Genomic DNA, 17,813 nt, shown 5'->3' with positions numbered 1-17,813 from the left:
TCTAAAATCACCAATGCTGCACGACATGAGAAAAATATACGATAACTTTGCTGAATATCATAACAATATTAGTTAAACCGATATTAAAGTGTTCTGCTGTTCTCAGTATTCTGCTAAAATACACCAATTAAATTACAAACGAAAGAAAATAATTTCCAGCATTCTTTTATTGCACAAATTGAATATTGACTTGAATATAAAAGGCACCACTTAAAGAAGGATGACCATTACATTTTAAAGTGCCCTTTCCTTTTTGATATTGTTTTGTATAGTGTTTATTGCGCCAGTTGATATCGCGATGGCGATCTATTTTTTTTTATCTGTGTTTTTTTTTTTTAGGCTTTCAATATTTCTTTAATTTTTTTAAATGTTTTTTCCCCCCCAAAGTTTGAAATTTTTTTTATGTTTCTTTGATGATTTTGATTTTTTTTTTTCTGATTTTTTTCTGATTTTTTTCTCCTTTTTTTAAAATTTTTTTTTTTTTTTCTCTCCTTTTTTTTTGACGTTTTCTTCTTTTTTGGAAAAAAATAATAACTATTTGTATAGGGGCCAGTAAAAATTGACTTTGGGCAAGTAGAGTTTTCCACATTGACCCCTGAAATATTACTGTACATGACTACATTGTCTGGCGTTTGGACTTATTATCCTTATATCATTGCTTGTCTTTCTGATATGTGATTGAATACACACGCTATCTAAAGTCTAAACATGCAGTGTGTCTGTGTGGTGATGTAGAGCCAGAGGCAGTGGCAGGAGAAGTTCTACACCATGGCCTCCCAGATTAAGCTCCTCTTGGAGATCCCAGAGCGCATCTGGAGCGCCATGGAGGCGTGCCAGTACCTGCAGGCCACCCAGCTCTACCTGCTGTGTTGCCACCTGCACGGCCTGCTGCAGCTGGAGGCTGCTACAGGGGGCCATTACAGCCCCGTCCTGGCCCGCTTCCCCATTCTGGTCCGGCAGGTAGCCACCACGGGACACTTCAGGTACTAGATCTTTCCTTACTTGTGTCTTTGGGAAGACACAATGTCACTAAGTAACATTCCTGCTTTGGGGCTAGAGATTCTTATAAAAATATAACTGAAAGGAGTAGTGATGGATCCACTAGAGCCAACTAGATCCAGGTAGTGAAAGCTATGGGGTATTTTAGGCCTTTATTATATAGGACAGCTGAAGATGTGAAAGGGGAGAGAGAGAGGGGGAATGACATGCAGCAAAGGTCAGAGTCTACCTGCGGCTGCTGCGACAAGGACTGAGCCTTTGTACATGCGGCGCGCGCTCTACCAGGTGAGCTATCCAGGCGCCCCAGGAGAGCCAGTTTTTAACACAACGTATCAAACGTTGCATCCAGTTGTAAATAGCATGCCTGCTTATCAAGCTGTCATCCCTGAACATACAATATGCAATGTTTTCTACATTAGCCTATCATATCCAAGAGCACATTCACTGTTAAGAGCTGGCCCAAACTCCTGAGTGAGTCAGTGTTATGGACGGAAGGGCAGAGCAAGTTTAAATATCTTTTTCTAATCTATATTTCCATCTTGTAATACCACTGTTTGGGGTGTTTTTAAAAAAATATTAATTATTTGTAAAAGAGCAGACTTAGGGTGGTGTTATAGCCCTGCTTGTTTTTTTAATGTTTTTATGAAATATCTGTATAAAGTGCATGATCATATCACAGTATTATTTACTGCCACAAATTAGAGCTTGGCGAGCTGCAGGAGGCTCGCGAGCCGCGCAATAAGTAATCAGTGGTGGAATCTAACTAAGTACATTTACTCCAGTACTGTACTTAAGTACAAATGTTGAGGTACTTGTACTTTACTTGTCTTTTTCTTTTCATGGCACTTTCTACTTCTATTCCGCTACATTTCAGAGAGAAATATTGTACTTTTTACTCCGCTACATTCATCTGTTACAGCTTTAGTTACTAGTTACTTTACACATTAAGATTTCTACACACAAAACACATGTAGTTTATCAAATCTGATGTTTTATTATCCATTAAACTAGCTAGTAATATATAGACAATCAAGTCCAGCTGAAATGATTAGACCATTGAACACTTAGTTGATTGACAGAACTGTTTGGATCGTTTCCAGTTTCTAAAATGGGAGGGTTTTTCTGCATTGAGTACTTTTACTTTTAATACTTTAAGTACATTTTCCTATTGATACTTTTTTTTTCAATACCTTATTGTAGTGCTTTCATATCCAGTCACATGTTGTTATGTTTTTTCCTGTTGCATTTCAATCTTTTACAGTTTTATATTATTTAATAACATAGAAAAAGAAAATACATTAAAAAAAAAACATAAACTGTCAACATACCAAAACATTCCTATTGATACTTACAGACCTTTTACTTAAGTATCATTTTCAATGTGGGACTTTTACTTTTAACAGAGTATTTGGATACACTTTTTACGTAAAAAAAAATATGTAATGTAAAACTATAAAGTTTGTATTTGATGTAGCTTATTTATTCTCGAGAAACAACTCGCACATCCAAACATATTCCTCTGTGCAGGTGTGTTGGACGATAACATCAACTTCGAAAAACAACGAAATAAGCTTGATGAAGGTCCCGGGGGCCGTTAACATTAGTTTTTCTAAATAAAAGCTGATGCTGTAGCAAGAGCAGAGGGCGGGATTTTTTCCCTTTGTTTCGATGTAACTTATTTATGAAATCAATGTTCTTCATATTTGTTTATATCATTTATTTTTTTCTGTGTTGTTGGAGTCTGGAGTAGAGGATTTTATATCCTGTACCAGAAGATTTTCAATGAATTTCAGTAGAAATCGGTCAGCGTCTGGTCTGTTCTCTTGCAGGTCCACCATTCTCCTGGACAGCCGCTCTCTGCTGCGGGGCCGTGCCGTGTCGGACCAGGCCATAGCCGAGGCCCTGGTGTCCACCATGCTGCTGGAGGACAGCTCGCCGCGCCAGGCCCTGGCAGACTTCCTGCTGGCCCGGAAGGCCTCCATCCATCAGCTGCTCAACCAACCACAGCACGGTATCCTACCGTTTTGTAACACCTGCCAACATAAATTCACATCAATATCAGAGTGTGGCATATAGGGCTGCACGATATGATGAAAATATGGGATCATGTTGTTGAATATGGCGCTAACCATATAACTCGCGATAAATAAACAAGATATTAAAGTGTTCTCAGTTGTGCTGCTCTCAGCGTTCTGCTAAAATGCAACAAACTGCTTGTTGAATTTAAAACAAATGAAAGGAAATCAATTCCAACTGTCTTTTATTAAACAAACATTGAACTGAATATAAAATTGGCAGCACTGAAAAATGTGACATACATTTATAAAGCGCAAATTTCTGCTGAGATTTTCTTTCAACAAACAAAACATCTTTGAGTGTATTTTGCGATGTTTTTATCGCGAAAGTTGATATTGCAATGACGATAAAAAAAATCATATTGTGCAGCTCTTGTGCCAGACAGTGGCGATTTTAGACCCTTTTTAGGGGGGCTCAATAAAAAAAATCCTTTTTTTTTTTTTTTTTTATAAATCAATTTTAGTGCTTCAAGTTAGAGTTTGTGTAAACCATTACAGGTTCAAAGAAACAGGTTTTATATCATGTGTTGCTGTCGCCAATGCCATGCTCCTGTAACCCAGTCAAGGAGAGGGATATATTTTATTTAGTTATTGTTTACACCTCATTATCATTTCATTTGATTCTGGTTGTCCATAAAGGGACTTTCATAGTTTTTTCACATGTTCAATATTTTGCATTTATTTATTTATGTTATAAATCGGAAATCCTATGTATAGTGATGTTTTGCAACGATATTTAAAAACGATTCTTTTCCCTAAAATATTTTTTTTATATATATTTTTTTTTTTTAACCAATGATTGACCTAAATATTTTCTGTTTCTACGGTACCGCCGACGGTGACTACACCATATCTGTTTCCAGCAAAACAGAGCGAAAGCAGAACAAGCTGAAAATCCTTGTTATGTTCTAAATAAATGTCAGAGTGACTGACTGACATGTGATGTGCATTCTTCTTAGTAAACAATTTTTAGAAATGTCTCATGATATATTGTCTCTAGATGTGTATTATTCAACTTTTGTTTTTGTAAAAGAAGGAAAAGAAAATCACAATACTCTGTACTATCGAATCGCAATAATCGCAGTAGATGAAAACTGCAATACAAATCCAATCAGCACCCATGTATCTGGAAAGAATCAAATTGGGACAGAAGCATTACGTCCCAGCCCTATAAGGCATAATGCTTGAAGGCTTATACCGTGAAGCAGAGCAGGAAATGTTGTTTGCAGTATCATTATTTTATGAATGTTAGTAAAGCAAAAAGGACCTGTCCGTGTCAGTTGACGTAAACCTGTGTGTGTTTGGTCCAGGTGCGGGGATCAAGGCCCAGGTGTGCAGCCTGGTGGAGCTGCTGGTCACCACTCTGTTCCAGGCCTATGCAGTCTTCTACCTGCCCCCAGAGGGAGCCCCCCGGCCGGGGGAGGGAGCCCTGAGCTGTGGCATGCTTTTCTCTATCCTGGAGAATGTCACCTCCACCACATATGCAGGTAAACAGCTGGGGTGACAGGATAATTTTAGTGCTTAGCGAGAGCTATTGAAAACAGGCCTCAGGCTGCGTTCAGACTGGGAAACAAAGTCGGTCTCAACCTTTTGCCACAGGCCCGCCGCAATTTTGTGTTTGTCCCCGCTGCGACAACCCCCGCACCCTCCGATGGCCGACGCTGGCAGTGTGAATGAGGCCTTAGGAAGGAATAGTCTCTTTCTTTTCCTATAAATCCTAGGCTGTTTTGGCACGGTTTGCACTCCTTTTATTGACAGGCTTACAGCATTAAGCAACAATAATTTGGCATTCATGTCATATATTGTTATTTTCAGAATAAGTGAGGCTACTCAGAAATGTCATTATTTGGCATGTCAGTTATACTATACATGTTCTAGGACAGTTTTTATTTAAAAAACTAACATAAACATTTTGTGTTTCTGTATGTCCATGGGTTTGAACTATCATGTGTATGTATCCGTGTTCCAGGGGTGTACGGACCATGTTGGAGGGACAATGGGAGATGTTAACAGGAAGTATAATATTGTGAGGGAGTAAATTTTGGGCTGAAGCCTTTTTCTTTTAGCCAATATCTCTCTACAATTTTCTGACTCTATACCATGAAAAGTCATGCTATATTAGCTACGAGCAGTTCCTGTTTGCACTATTAATACTGAAGGAGAGCTCGAAACATGATGTTTTATGGGGCAAATTTTCAATTTTGTTTGATTTCTAGAGGTGTGACGAGATCTTGTCCCACGCAAGATTAAAATGTGATGAGACATCTCTTCGAGGTAAAAACTGTCTTGCGTTATCGGTCACAGGTGCAGAGCAGCAGCCAGTCTGACCTGGTTGGTCTTATAATACATCTGGCTTAGAGGATGAGTCTGGCTTGGACCTCTAAATTAGCAGAGAAGATCCCCTGTCCCAATGTTGACTCTGAGTTCACTTTTGCAGAGCGGTAGCGGAGTTGCAATCGCTTTTTATATTTAATTCAATGTTTAATTTGTTCAATAAAATAGTGTTGGAAATTATTTTCCGCTTTTTAAATTCAACAAGCAATTTGCTGTTTTTTTAGCAAAATATTGAATAACAGCAGGACAAAACTGAGTACACTTTAGTATCTGTTTATTTATTGCAAATAATATCGTTATTGTGATATTCTACAACGTTTTTGCATATCACATGCTTTCCTCATATCGTGCAGGCCTAACAAATATCCATAGATAATGAAAATGTGAGACTATAAATCCCATCTCTCTCCTTAGCTAAAGACAGGAGGGTGTTGCAGGAAGAAACGAGTACAGCCAGCTGGTTCAAGTACCTGCCTCCCTCCATCACCGAGTTTCAGCCCACCCTCCGCACCCTGGCTCAGCCAATCCAGAGAGAGCAGCTCCGGGACACCCTGCAGCAGTGGATTGATACGTAAGCTCCAACCAATCATCTGTTCACATTTGTTCTGTTTCCTTTTGTCATAGGTGTTTTCAAAGTTTGACATTTAAAGTCTTAATTATTAGCATACCCAACCACAGAGACTGGTAAAATGATAGGTAGGTAGGGCTAGTCTTGAATACTTGATTATTTGAAAATGTATTCATTGGGTAGGTGTTTGGTTTTTAATTTTGGGATTTGGATATTCGGGAGTGTTTTTTCCCCCAGTACTGTAGAATAACAGAATAACAGAACCTTTTAATTTATTGCTAAAGATGTAGAAGGTTTAGGTCACCATCATAGTACTACAGGGCGGTGCAATTGGCATACCAGGCGGTGATACAGAGTATCCTCCATTTTGAGCTGCCTCAGCCTGTGGAGGAAAAAAAAGCAATTTTTCGGGTGAGGTCCTTGGTGATGTAAACCCTGAGGATGCTAGGTAGTCCTATTGATGGTGATGAAGGTGGTCCTTCTCTTGGCCGTCTTCCACAGTCGTAGTCCACAGTGAGCTCCTTGGTTTTGCTGGAGTCGAGATGGAGGTTGTTGTCCTGGCATCATGATGTCAGGGCTCTGACCTCCTCTCTGTAGGCCGTCTCATTGTCATCAGTGATCAGCCAATGACAGTTCTGTCATCAGCAAACTTGATGATGGTGTTTGAGCTGTGGGTGGCCACGCAGTCGTGCCTGAACAAGGAGTACAGGAGAGGGCCGAGCACACAGCCCTGAGGGACGCCGGTGTTGAGTCAGGGTGGAGGATGTGGTGGAGCTAATCTGCCCAGCCTGGGGTCTTCCCGTCATGAAGTCCTAATCAATTTTCAAAACTATCTTTGATTGATTTTATGTTGATACAGTATCTAATCAATGCATCATCAATGTATCCTCTACTTTCAGCTGTAAGGAGGACATCTGCCGTGGCGTTGGCAGCCTTCTGGTCTATGTGAAGAGCCTGAAGGGATTGGCAGCCATTAGAGACGCTGTGTGGGACCTCCTGTCCACCGACTCAATCAGTCAGCACTGGAGCACTGTGTGTCAGCGGCTGCTGGAGCGCCCCCTGGCTGCCTGGGATGACTTCCTGCAACAACTTTTTCTTCAGCGCCTGCAGGTTAGTGCTCTTCTAGTTTCACAATTGGTATTGCATTTTGCTGTTTTTATCATCTAAACGGGTCTATCCGTTGACTTTGTATATATGCCTCCACGCAATTATGTGTTGTGTTCAATATCACAATATCAGCAGGCCTGCCTGCACTACTATTCTACATATTGTAATATTCCAATGATTCCTTCCTCCGATTTCCCAAGGCCATCACCAAAGAAGACACTGAAGCCATATCAATGAGCTCCGTCCAGCTCCTCACCTCAGCTGTGAGGGATCTTGAGGGCCAGGCCATCCATACTTCTTCAGGTACCAACCATGGCTCAGGGCGCGGGGCTCAGTACGAGGTAGATGTGGCATCCTTCCTGTGGTCGGAGTCTCCAGGGGACCTGCTGAGCGATGCGGGCTGGGTCAGTGTGAACCAGCGGGGGCAGCAGCACCAGAGGAGTAGCCTGGCCATGAAGACCCAGGCCCTGACGCCCTGCGTTCAAAACTTCTGCTCATCCCTGGATGCTAAGCTAAAGGCCAGGCTGGATGACCTGCAGTACTACCTACCCTCCCAAGACACAGGTAAGGGCAGCTCAAACTTAGCCACTGTGTGCTAGTGTTCTTAAGCCAGTAACATTCAGACAGACTTCTTCCTTAAGGCCCTGACACACCAAGCCACCAGCCAGGAACTAGTAGAGACGAAGGCTCACTCTGCTATTGCCTTGGCGGGAATCTATCTGTCATTCAAAAAGGGAAACTGGATACAAACGTTGCTGTGATACCCACAACAAACAGCGTTTGCTTGAATCAGCAGCGGCAGAACTAAACAAAGCCCACGGCCCCTCTGCTTCACTATCCGCCGGGAAAATAGCGGACACCGGGAGATGGCTAACCAGAGATGTCCCTCTCCCGGGCTGTCATCTGTTCTCTCCGCTAAGAATTCTCCCTACGATGGGAGCGGAGGGGCCGAGCCTGAACGGCGTGCTGCTGGCTAGTTAGCTAACATTAGCTTGCTAATTCCACCCCGCCACATTCCTTCAACAGATTATTAGCCAAACCAAGTTGTCACTCATGATGCAATAGCTATATGCCTTCCTAAGATGTGACAAGAGCGTTTGAATGAAACATTAAGTTGTTACATTTTACCAATTTAGAGGCTGGCTGGCTTGCTAGTAAGGTAGCTTTCTTGCTAGGGGGCTAATTGTTTAGCCGTGCAGATGGTGCAGAGAGAGGGAGGTCTATTACGGTCTTATTAAATCCACTTCCACTACTGCCCAACTTGGACCAAAGGCCAACAGCTCCTTGGTGTGTCAGGGCCTTTAGGACAGGGAGTGGATTGTCAGTCCCCGGTCACGTTCTAAATGTCCAAACACCTGTTGCTAATTTTCATGTAGCCAGAGGCTGAGATCATCATAGTCGTCTTTTTTTTTTATTATTTTTATTTGATTTATTTTTGATTTGACAAACAACATTATCCAAAGGATAGCATGTTAAAGTGTAAACACGTATTTCCAACATGGTCCTTGGTGTGAAAACATGCAATAGATAACGAAGACCTATTTCAGGTCAAAGACGATAACATACAATACAGATCATCCAAGCTTTAAAAGCATTCTAAAATCAGAGAATCATAAATCAAATCAAATAATCAGTCTACTCTAATTGAAAAATATTGGCTACTCTATTCCATAAAAATGCCTTAACCTTGTGTCTAAAAGCCCCTCTGGTATTTACAAAGAAAGCGGCCCATTATTCCACAATGTTATACCTGTATTAAAAAAAAGAACTTCTAGCTGTATTGTTGACTCTGGGCACTTTACAAGAACGGACACTGGCCCTAGTATTGTGATTATGCTGTGTATGAACCATTTTTATATGGGAATGTAGATATTTCATAGCAGAGCCACTGACATTAAATAGGCAAACATTCCTGATCTGCAAAAGAGGAAAACTAAAGCCCCACAAGTTTTGAGGCAGAAATGATCATTGTAGCTCAAAAAAATGCCAGCTAGTGCAAGAATTAAGCAGACAGTTTGTACACAACGTTTAGTATACAGTACTGTACACAGGCCCAGTGTTGTTCTCACATCCTAATATAGTGAACACATGATGTTCATCTTTCACGCTGTGCTCGGCAGGCTCTGATTCCATCTCGGCGGCAGTTCCCTCCTCTGGTCCCACAGAGAGCTCGTCAGCATCCTCTTTTAACCGCTTCACGGACTCGCCGGCGGTGGAGGAGGCTTTACGTGAAGGCTGCACGGCCTGCGTACGCCACATCCTGTCCTCCATCCGCTCTGAACTGGCCGCAGCCACGCCTGACCCCAGCCCCGCCCGCCTCAGCTCAGTTCTTTTCACCGCCAGGCTGTGCCAGTCCATGGGTGAGCTCTGCCCCAACCTGAAGTATTGCATCCTGGGAAAACAGAGGGCGTCTGAGGCCACAGCAAAGGGGACCCCCAGACAGGGCAAGAAGCTGGGCAAAGCGAAGGCCACGGAGGTCAGCCCGGCCCAGGCCAAGTGGGCGGGTCTAAAGGAGGAGCTTCTCGTTTGCAGCATGGAGGCGTACCGCATCTGGAGCTCCGCCCTCTCTAAAGTCAGACACTGGATTTCACTGTGTTATTTCTTATTAAATGTGGCATACAGTCTGATTTGTGTTGAGTAGTGTAGAATCCTGGGTGGCAGAGACTAAGATAGCAAGCGGCAATTAACTGTCGAATTTGAGGATGGAGGTTCAGCTTTTTTGGAACGGTATAGCAGTGTTTCCCACAGATTAGAAAGCAATGTGCGGCGGCCTGTGTTGATAGTGCGGCGCACCGCCACAAATTAGTCTATATGTGGGAAACACTGGGTATAGATAATGAATTAATCTAAGCGCTAAAGTCCATTTACTAGCTTTTTGTAGTGTTTAACTGCATCAGTCACATTACAGTTAAGTATCAAGGTAGCCATTGTCATCCAACATCAGAGACCATCTTTAAACCGAGAGAGGGGTTATTATCTCCCTCCATATGGGACTGTAAATGAATGTTAATGCTGCTCTGCGTGAATTGCCAAATGTTTGCCATAGCAACATTATAAGTTGGTACTACAGTATGTCACTGTTGTGTTTTGTCCCACTGCCCCAAAATGGCAGCTTTAATTCACGTCAAAATAGTTTCAAGACCTGCCTAGTGACGATGCGTGGTGTTGTGACAGGTGCTGCTGGATAAGTTTGGCGCAGCGCTGCATGCCGAGTCTGCCGGCGCCATCCTAACAACGGCAACAAACTGGGAGGATCTAGAGATCCAAGAAGAAGCCGAGTCGGGGAGCAGCGTCACATCCAAAATCAGTCTTCCAGTCCAGGTCAGCTGCTCCGTACCACCTCTTAGGACACAGACAGGAAGCAGAGTGGTGGCTGATTCCATTCAAAGATCTGATGGTGAACCTTGTGTTTTCTGTGCAGCCGTCGTGGTTCGTGCAGTCACTGCTGTTCCAGCTGTGTGTGGAGGTGAACCGGGTGGGGGGCCACGCTCTGCCCCGGCCCACCCTGCAGGAGCTGCTGCAGGCCTGTCTGACTCAGGCCCTGCACCACTACCACAGCCTCACACAGCAGGCATCCAGCAGGGTAACACACACACACACACACGTACAAACACACTCACACAGTGTTGAGAATTAGGGAAGTTCTGTACTGTAATAAAAAAATACTCTGACCTTTTGAGTACCAGGTACATTGATGTAACTTTTGTCTCGTCACCTATACATTTCTGAATTGTAAAGCCTGGATTTGGGCGTAGTGAGATAACTTGGTCTTCAGATTCTGTAATCTCTGAAAGGCTTGGGGTAAGGGTTATCCTGATGAGATTCAGACATCATTGTGGACCTGGGAAACAGCAGTTGACAAAAATCCCACCACAAGGTCCCCCTAATGCGGAGCCTTTACATACAGCAAATGGCCAATCAGACTGTAGCAAGTGCCCGCCATATCATGCATTTAAAGTATACCTTTTTTTGTTACTAATTGTCCCGTTTAGTCGGTGATATGTTCTGCTTATGTTGAGTTTGGTGGGTCAGTTTAGTCTGTTCAGTTCTATTCAGGTTTTCTTATGTTATCATCACCTGAGTTTAGTTCGGTTTACTGCTGTTGCTCAACCGATACCGGGCACAACGTGAAAACCTTTAGGAGTTCAGGATTTGCCGAAGTGTCTAACCTATGACACTTTGAAAATATCCCAAAAAATCAGAGTTTACGCATTTTTGCAAATTAAAAGGTGCCGTAGGTAGGATTGTGAAGATCCAGGACTTAGCCAAAGAATTTGAACATCGACCACTTCTCAGTCCCTCCCCCCCGCCTTTTTGCTGAAGCCCAAAACGGTCTCCTAAGCCCCTCACCCCACAAGGGAGAATGAATGTGTGTGCATGAGCAGTGATTGACATGCAGTTAGACACCCCCACTGGCCCTGATTGGTGCATCTGAACAGGGAGTGGTGGATATTTGCAAATTCCACTACAGGCTGTAGGTGGTGCCAGAGGAGCCGGATTGTTTTTTAATGACCTGCTTCATGTAGTTCTACTGGAACATAGGGTCAGTTTCTGCAAATATGACAGAAAGTTAGTTTTATAAGTCTTACCTACTGCACCTTTAAGATGGAGGAATTGTGGATAACCATGTTTGTTAGTTTTCTGATAATCAGAGTCCAATATGGGTCAACGTTGAGGGCCCTCCGTGTCTCGTGAATGGTTGGTCATTCTGGTTAATCAAACCACATTCTAACACTCACACAATCAAAAGCAATGAGGTCGGAAAGTGATCGAATGCCCCAGCAGGAGGAAAAACAAGGAGGATAAAGAAGAAGAAAATGAAAAGAAGGGCAAAGTGTTAAGGAAAAACTCCGGAGCAGCACAACTCATTTCACACGCGTAAAGAAGATTCAGGAGACTGTGAGGAATTACACAGGAGCATTTAATGAACGCTCAATGGAGGATAGAATGTAGACAGGCACTTTATGTTATGTAGGTTACTTTGCAGTGCCGTCCCAACTCTCTGAAGCTCCTGTCTTCCTGAAGCAGGAGAAGAGAAGCTGGAGAGTATGCAAAAGTGTGGCAGGCCCACTGACCTCCAAAAGGAGACAGTCCTGAACATTCCCATAGGCCTCTTGCACGCTGTCTGCGTGGCGTGAGCGTGCCATCTGCGTGGCGTGTCCGTTTTTATTTCGGCTCCCATGTTAACAGGTTAGAGCTTACACACTGCCTGCGTGACGCGCACGTCTCCAAAAACGCGTGCATGCTAGAAATGGGGCCGACGCCTATTTTTCACGCGACATCCAAGCGTGTTGGAAGCGTTTCCAGGCAAAATAGAATAGGAAAAGATGTTTATATGTCATTTTGACACGAATACATTAAATAAATGACATTTTGATGTTTGAAAGTCTCTAGGTTTTGACATAAATGCAGATATAAATGTAATTGTTGCACCTGTCAATACAGAACGAAATATTCTGTAGCCTGTTTTGCCATCAATACTGCCAACGTTGTCTTTGCTGTAATCAGTGGTATTTCATTTTATCAATGGGAAACATGCATGTGTACAGACAAGGCTAGCAGCAGCAGCGCCGCGTCAGACACGTTTCTGGTGTGTAAAGACATAGAAAACGCCACGCAGCCGCCACGCTCACGCCACGCAGCCGGTGTGAAAGAGGCCTTATCACGCAGCGTGCTTAGATTCCCTGACTCGATGGAGGCACAGAGTTTAAGTACTCCTCTGCCTGGAAAGGTTATGAGGTTATTTTGGACACTGACCTGAATGACACCACACATAGCATGAGTTTGTAAGCTGGAAATTCCACGAAGAAGAAGAAGAAGAGGGAAATGATCAGACAAAAGAAATCGGAAGGGAAAACAGGGGGGGACGGAAAAAGGAGGGAGTAAATAGAGGAATGGAGAAGGAAATGCACTTTGTTTTCATTCGTTAGGACCCACATTAGCTTCCTAAATGTCTCTGCCTTTTTGTCCCTGTTCCTCTGTCCTCCAGGACGGTGCATTTCCCATGACTCAGAACCGGGCCCTGCAGCTGTTGTTTGACCTGCGTTACCTCAACACCACACTGGGCAGCAGGCCGGAGGAGGGCAAGAGCTCCCGGTCCCACCAAGACCCCAGGTAACTAATTCATCACATGCAGCCCTTTGCTTTTTTTTTTTTTTTACTTTTTTATTTGAATAGGACCAGATGCTACGACATAGGAGGAGGTGGCACTTTTCTGTGGAGACACAGCTGCAGTGCTTCACCTTCTCTCTCCTTAGCGTCCCAGCGTCTCTGCGTGGTGGCCACTGCTGGGCCGAATAAGGCTTTCGAGTCCGCAGGGGTTGTCGAGGAGTTGAGTTTCTCCTTCTCCGAGAAGCTAGATAGGTTTAGCCACCTAGCATCCAATAACATTTCATTTGATATTTTTTTTCCCAGCTTTCTTTCAATACTTCGGTTGTTGGAATTCCTCTTTTACATGTAAAGTCTTGACATCATTTTTTGTGTGTGTCTTGCAGGTTCCACGAGGTCTGTGATTGGCTGGAGGGCTACATCGACCCGTTCGACCTGGACGTGTTCACACCGCCGCTAAACACCAACCTCAACCGCATGTCCCAGAGGACCTCGGTAATTTCAGCCATCATCAACACACACACACACGCACACTAACACACACACACACCTGCAGCACTCCACACTCCACTTGAGGAGCGCTCGCCTCGGCTCGCCGCCTCTCAAAATCTGACGAAAATCTTTTAAACTGACCTTTGTCGATCAAGAAAAACAGACAGTTTCAGCAACTGCATGGCCTGTTTCTCGCTTAAAATGTTTTCAGAAACACGTTTCGGTGAACTATTTTCGTAAAATACGAGATCGTATTCCGAACGAGACGCCATTAGAGTCTGTTTTGAAATTCGGAGCAGTAAGACCCACGCGGACGCATTCGTCAAATCAGCTGCCATGCGTTGCTTTCGTCACGCTCATCGCCCTCGTCATTTCCGGCAAGTCTTTTAACATAGGTGTCGAAAGTGGGCGCTACGGCAGTAAGTGGTTAGTGTACATTAACAGTGTACTGACGAACCGTGCCACGCGCACACGCTCCGAACCGAGACAAGTCAACCGAGCGGTTCAGATGTTTTTTCATGAACCGTGCCACCCCTAACACACACACACACACACACACACACACACACACACACACACACACACACACACACACAAACACACAAACAATGCTGGCTGAATCGTGCTTATTTTGAACCCTGGAAGCATCAGCACTAAACTTACAGAACCACCAGTCCCATTAGCCATGAGATGTTAATGCTTTTATTGTCCAATATTGTCCAGATATAAAAAAATAAAGAAGAAAGAAAAGATGTTGCAGTTACTGTGGGGACTTAGCTGTAGCTTCTATGATAAATGACTGGAATCGGCCCGCTTCTTCATTTGAACACTTTATGTAAAAAACCATTTTTTATTTCATCTCAACCATCTTTACGATGCATTAGCTAACATCTTTTTTTTATACCGTGCCCTGTTCACATTTCTACTCATTTACATTTCTCACCAGCTGTAAAACAACCCCCCCCGCCCGTCTCAATCACTAATAATAAAACAAACAAAAAAAAAAAAAATACAATTGACGCTTCGATGATCACCGCTACCCACCAACTACAATGCATATTTCCTCTTTTCCTATCTGTGTGTGTGTGTGTGTGTGTGTGTTATAAACTGCATTACTGAATAACTATATGAGATTCTGTAACATGAACTCAAGCTACAACAGCTACCATTATAAACGTTGTTGAAAGGTTTGACGGACGTTGTGTCCCAGGTGCTGCTGGGGGCTGCTGACCGGTTCGAGAAGCAGCCTGTTCTGCGGAGCAGCAGTCTGAACTCCCAGGAGCCGTACAACATCCTGCCACTGGCCAGCAGCCAGATCAGGTCAGAAGTCCACTTCTTTTTACGAATATGTTAACGTATGTATAGACAGCGACAAACTGTAAAGACAATAACATACAGCATACAACAGTTGTGATGATGTGGTAAGAGGCAGAGAGAATGGTGTGTGAGATTGGAGTTGTATGTGCCGTATATGTCATGTGTGTAAGTGTATACATGTTGGGGTGTTTGAATGTAAGGAAGGTAGATTTTTTTTTCCAACACGCTGCACTTTCTCCACATAAATTGCCGATTTCTGCCCAAAATATGCGGGGCTTGCGTGATTTCATAATCCCCGCGATTTTTGTCCCAAAAGTCACATATATCTAAGCAGAAAGTTGAAAAATGTTGCGCATTTCATTAACAACAGCAGCCATTTTTCCCTGTTGCCATGGGAACGTTAGGAAGTGACGCAAATACGCCGACGTGAACATCATCGAAAAGCAGGGTGTTGGGGGAATCACTTTTTTTTTTTTCTCTTTTCATCAAACTGCCATTTTTTTCCCCTGCAATTATCATCGCATAAAATTGCATAAATATCCCGTGATATTCCAGCGGCCATGACCGTTTACTTCAAGGCACCTAACCCCTAACCTAACTTCTAGTGCCTGGAAGAGGCGTTGGGGGCTTAAAACACCGCATAAACCTCTCTGAGCTCGATGGTGTTTTAAGCCCCCTCTCCTCTCTGAATTGTCATACCAGGGATATTCCCATGTTGGACGGGTGGGGGCTCCATGGTGTTTTAAGCCCCCAACATCGAACCTTCAAGGCAGCACCTCGCACCGTCTACTCCAAGGCACCTAACCCTAACCCCATAGTGCCTTCCATGCAGCTGCCTGGAAGACGACGTGGGGGCTTAAAACACCAAACACCGACTGGGGTTTCCCCATCAGTAGAAGTAGCATTAAAACCGCAGCCATCTCATTGTTCTACCAGAGAGGATTAGTGGGGAGGAAAGCTGCCGTGAGGATGTTTTTGTTGTCCATCTCGGGTCTTCAACGGTCCAGATGGATTTTAAATGGTTTATTTAGCATGAGAAATTGGAAAAGTTGTCTTAATCCATAAAGGAACACTGAGGGCCTAATTTACTAACACTAGCGCAGTTTCGCGCCAACCTGTTTATGCGAGTTCGGTAATAGCGCACGCTATGCTTCCACACATTTTACGTGAGTATTTATCAACCCTGACACCCATCAGGCAATCAGCTCTTCTCTCCACCCACTATACCGTGAAATGGCGCCTGTAGCAAAGCGGTACTGGTGCTAATGATAAGTGGTTGAGTGCAGACTCGCGAATATTCCCACTGCTGATGCTATGACTGTTTGAAATGATCCTGATGCCGATATTTGTAATGTAGCGCAGGAGTTTAACAACTGCTGGAATGGAACGCGGAACGCTGAGTGGGGATTCAATTTCATCTTTGATTTCTTCCAGTAACTCTAATATTGCATGGCTGCTTGATCTGTAACGCTTAAATGATGTTGTGTTCACTGACAGTGTGATTCTTTGTGTTAAAATATTTTCAGCCCTCGACTATGTCTTCGCCTTTGCTCAAATTACTGCTGCCATTTCACCAGCGGTATAAAGGTCTACTGAGGGAAACTCGGATTACGGTGCGTTTATGACCTTGCTTTTAAGAGGCGGAGAATTTCCCCCCGCGAGAATAGAGGCGCTTACTGACAGCTCTTTGTAAATACCACGGAATATATAATTAGGGCACTTTGCTTTATCCTCCCACCTTTCGGGTGGAACTCCCACTTTCCCCACGCACTCCCACTCTAACGCATATTGAAAGCGCAACTTGTCTCTTTCTCACCATGTGGCAGACAATCGATGTATTTTGAATCTCCCTAGTCCCTCTGTTTGTAAATAGCCCGCGATCGGTTACGTCCGGTCTTTAAGCGTAATCAAACAGCTTGATAAATCTAGCCCTTAGTCTTTTAGATGATCTGAAAATTGAGGTCGTATCTAAATGTCTTACTAATGTTAACCAGGAATTGGGAACTGTTGTTCCTCTCTCTGGTTTTGTATAATCTGTATTTTAATAACAGTATTTTACTAACTCCACCTCTCGCCTTATCTACTACGCCCCTCTGCAGGTTCGCTGCCGCCTCAGCATGTCCCAGTGTGCGTGAAATCCAAGTCAGCCACCAGGAGCTCTTGACGCTCCGCACCAGCTGGTGAGTAACAGCTGACTGACTCTCACGTTGTTGTTGTTTGTGTACGCAGATGTCTCCATTTCATTTCATCTATTTGTTTATTGACAGGGACGGGGCGGAATCTACAGCAAAGTCACGTAAATGAGCCAGAGTTAGCTCAGTAGGCTCATTTTCATCTGGTTCCCTGGCCAGTTTTAAAATGCCAACCTAAAAAAACATCAAATACAATCCTAAAGCAATGAAAGCAACATACACAAGTAACAAACACATGTACAACAAGAGTAAACCAAACACAACATATCTGATAAAAACTGCAAGTAAACACAACTGAAACATACCGCGCAGCAAAAGTTAACAAGTCAGGATCAGGAGTCTAGTGTGCACATCACATGATTAGTACGGTCCATTTCTTCAGCTGACCACCACAAAAGGAAATGCTATCTGGTGTCATTGTTTCTTTTTCCACCCCTAAATGGGTTGTTTCGTTACACCCCCTCCTCCCCCGCTGCGCTTTGAGCGCAGAAACCCAGGCAAGTTTCTTTGTGTGTGTTGTGTTGATATATAGTGTGTGTGTGTGTGAGGTGTATGCGAGGTTAGGGGGGGAAAAACTCGATTTGATTTAAAAAATGAGTTGGGTAGGTCAAATGCATTCAT

The 17,813-nt window shown here is 43.6% G+C and overlaps 1 protein-coding gene across 4 annotated transcripts in view; it reads left to right on the top strand.

The window, feature by feature from the left end:
• The window catches only part of cog1 (component of oligomeric golgi complex 1), a 49,383-nt gene that overhangs the window by 2,974 nt on the left and 28,596 nt on the right, over positions 1–17,813 (top strand). For all 4 annotated transcript variants that reach the window (XM_039824933.1, XM_039824932.1, XM_039824934.1 and 1 more), the window contains exons 2-12: positions 736–983; positions 2,829–3,010; positions 4,385–4,561; positions 5,823–5,979; positions 6,876–7,086; positions 7,284–7,647; positions 9,204–9,655; positions 10,258–10,404; positions 10,505–10,666; positions 13,073–13,197; positions 13,578–13,686. In XM_039824933.1, coding sequence (XP_039680867.1) covers positions 736–983; positions 2,829–3,010; positions 4,385–4,561; positions 5,823–5,979; positions 6,876–7,086; positions 7,284–7,647; positions 9,204–9,655; positions 10,258–10,404; positions 10,505–10,666; positions 13,073–13,197; positions 13,578–13,686 — 2,334 coding nt within the window. The remainder of the gene's footprint in view (positions 1–735; positions 984–2,828; positions 3,011–4,384; positions 4,562–5,822; positions 5,980–6,875; positions 7,087–7,283; positions 7,648–9,203; positions 9,656–10,257; positions 10,405–10,504; positions 10,667–13,072; positions 13,198–13,577; positions 13,687–17,813) is intronic.

The sequence above is a fragment of the Perca fluviatilis genome, chromosome 15, assembly GCF_010015445.1.
Source record: "Perca fluviatilis chromosome 15, GENO_Pfluv_1.0, whole genome shotgun sequence".
NCBI lineage: Eukaryota > Metazoa > Chordata > Actinopteri > Perciformes > Percidae > Perca > Perca fluviatilis.
Note: the sequence above shows the minus strand (reverse complement) of the source record. Positions and strands in the feature narration are given on the sequence as shown.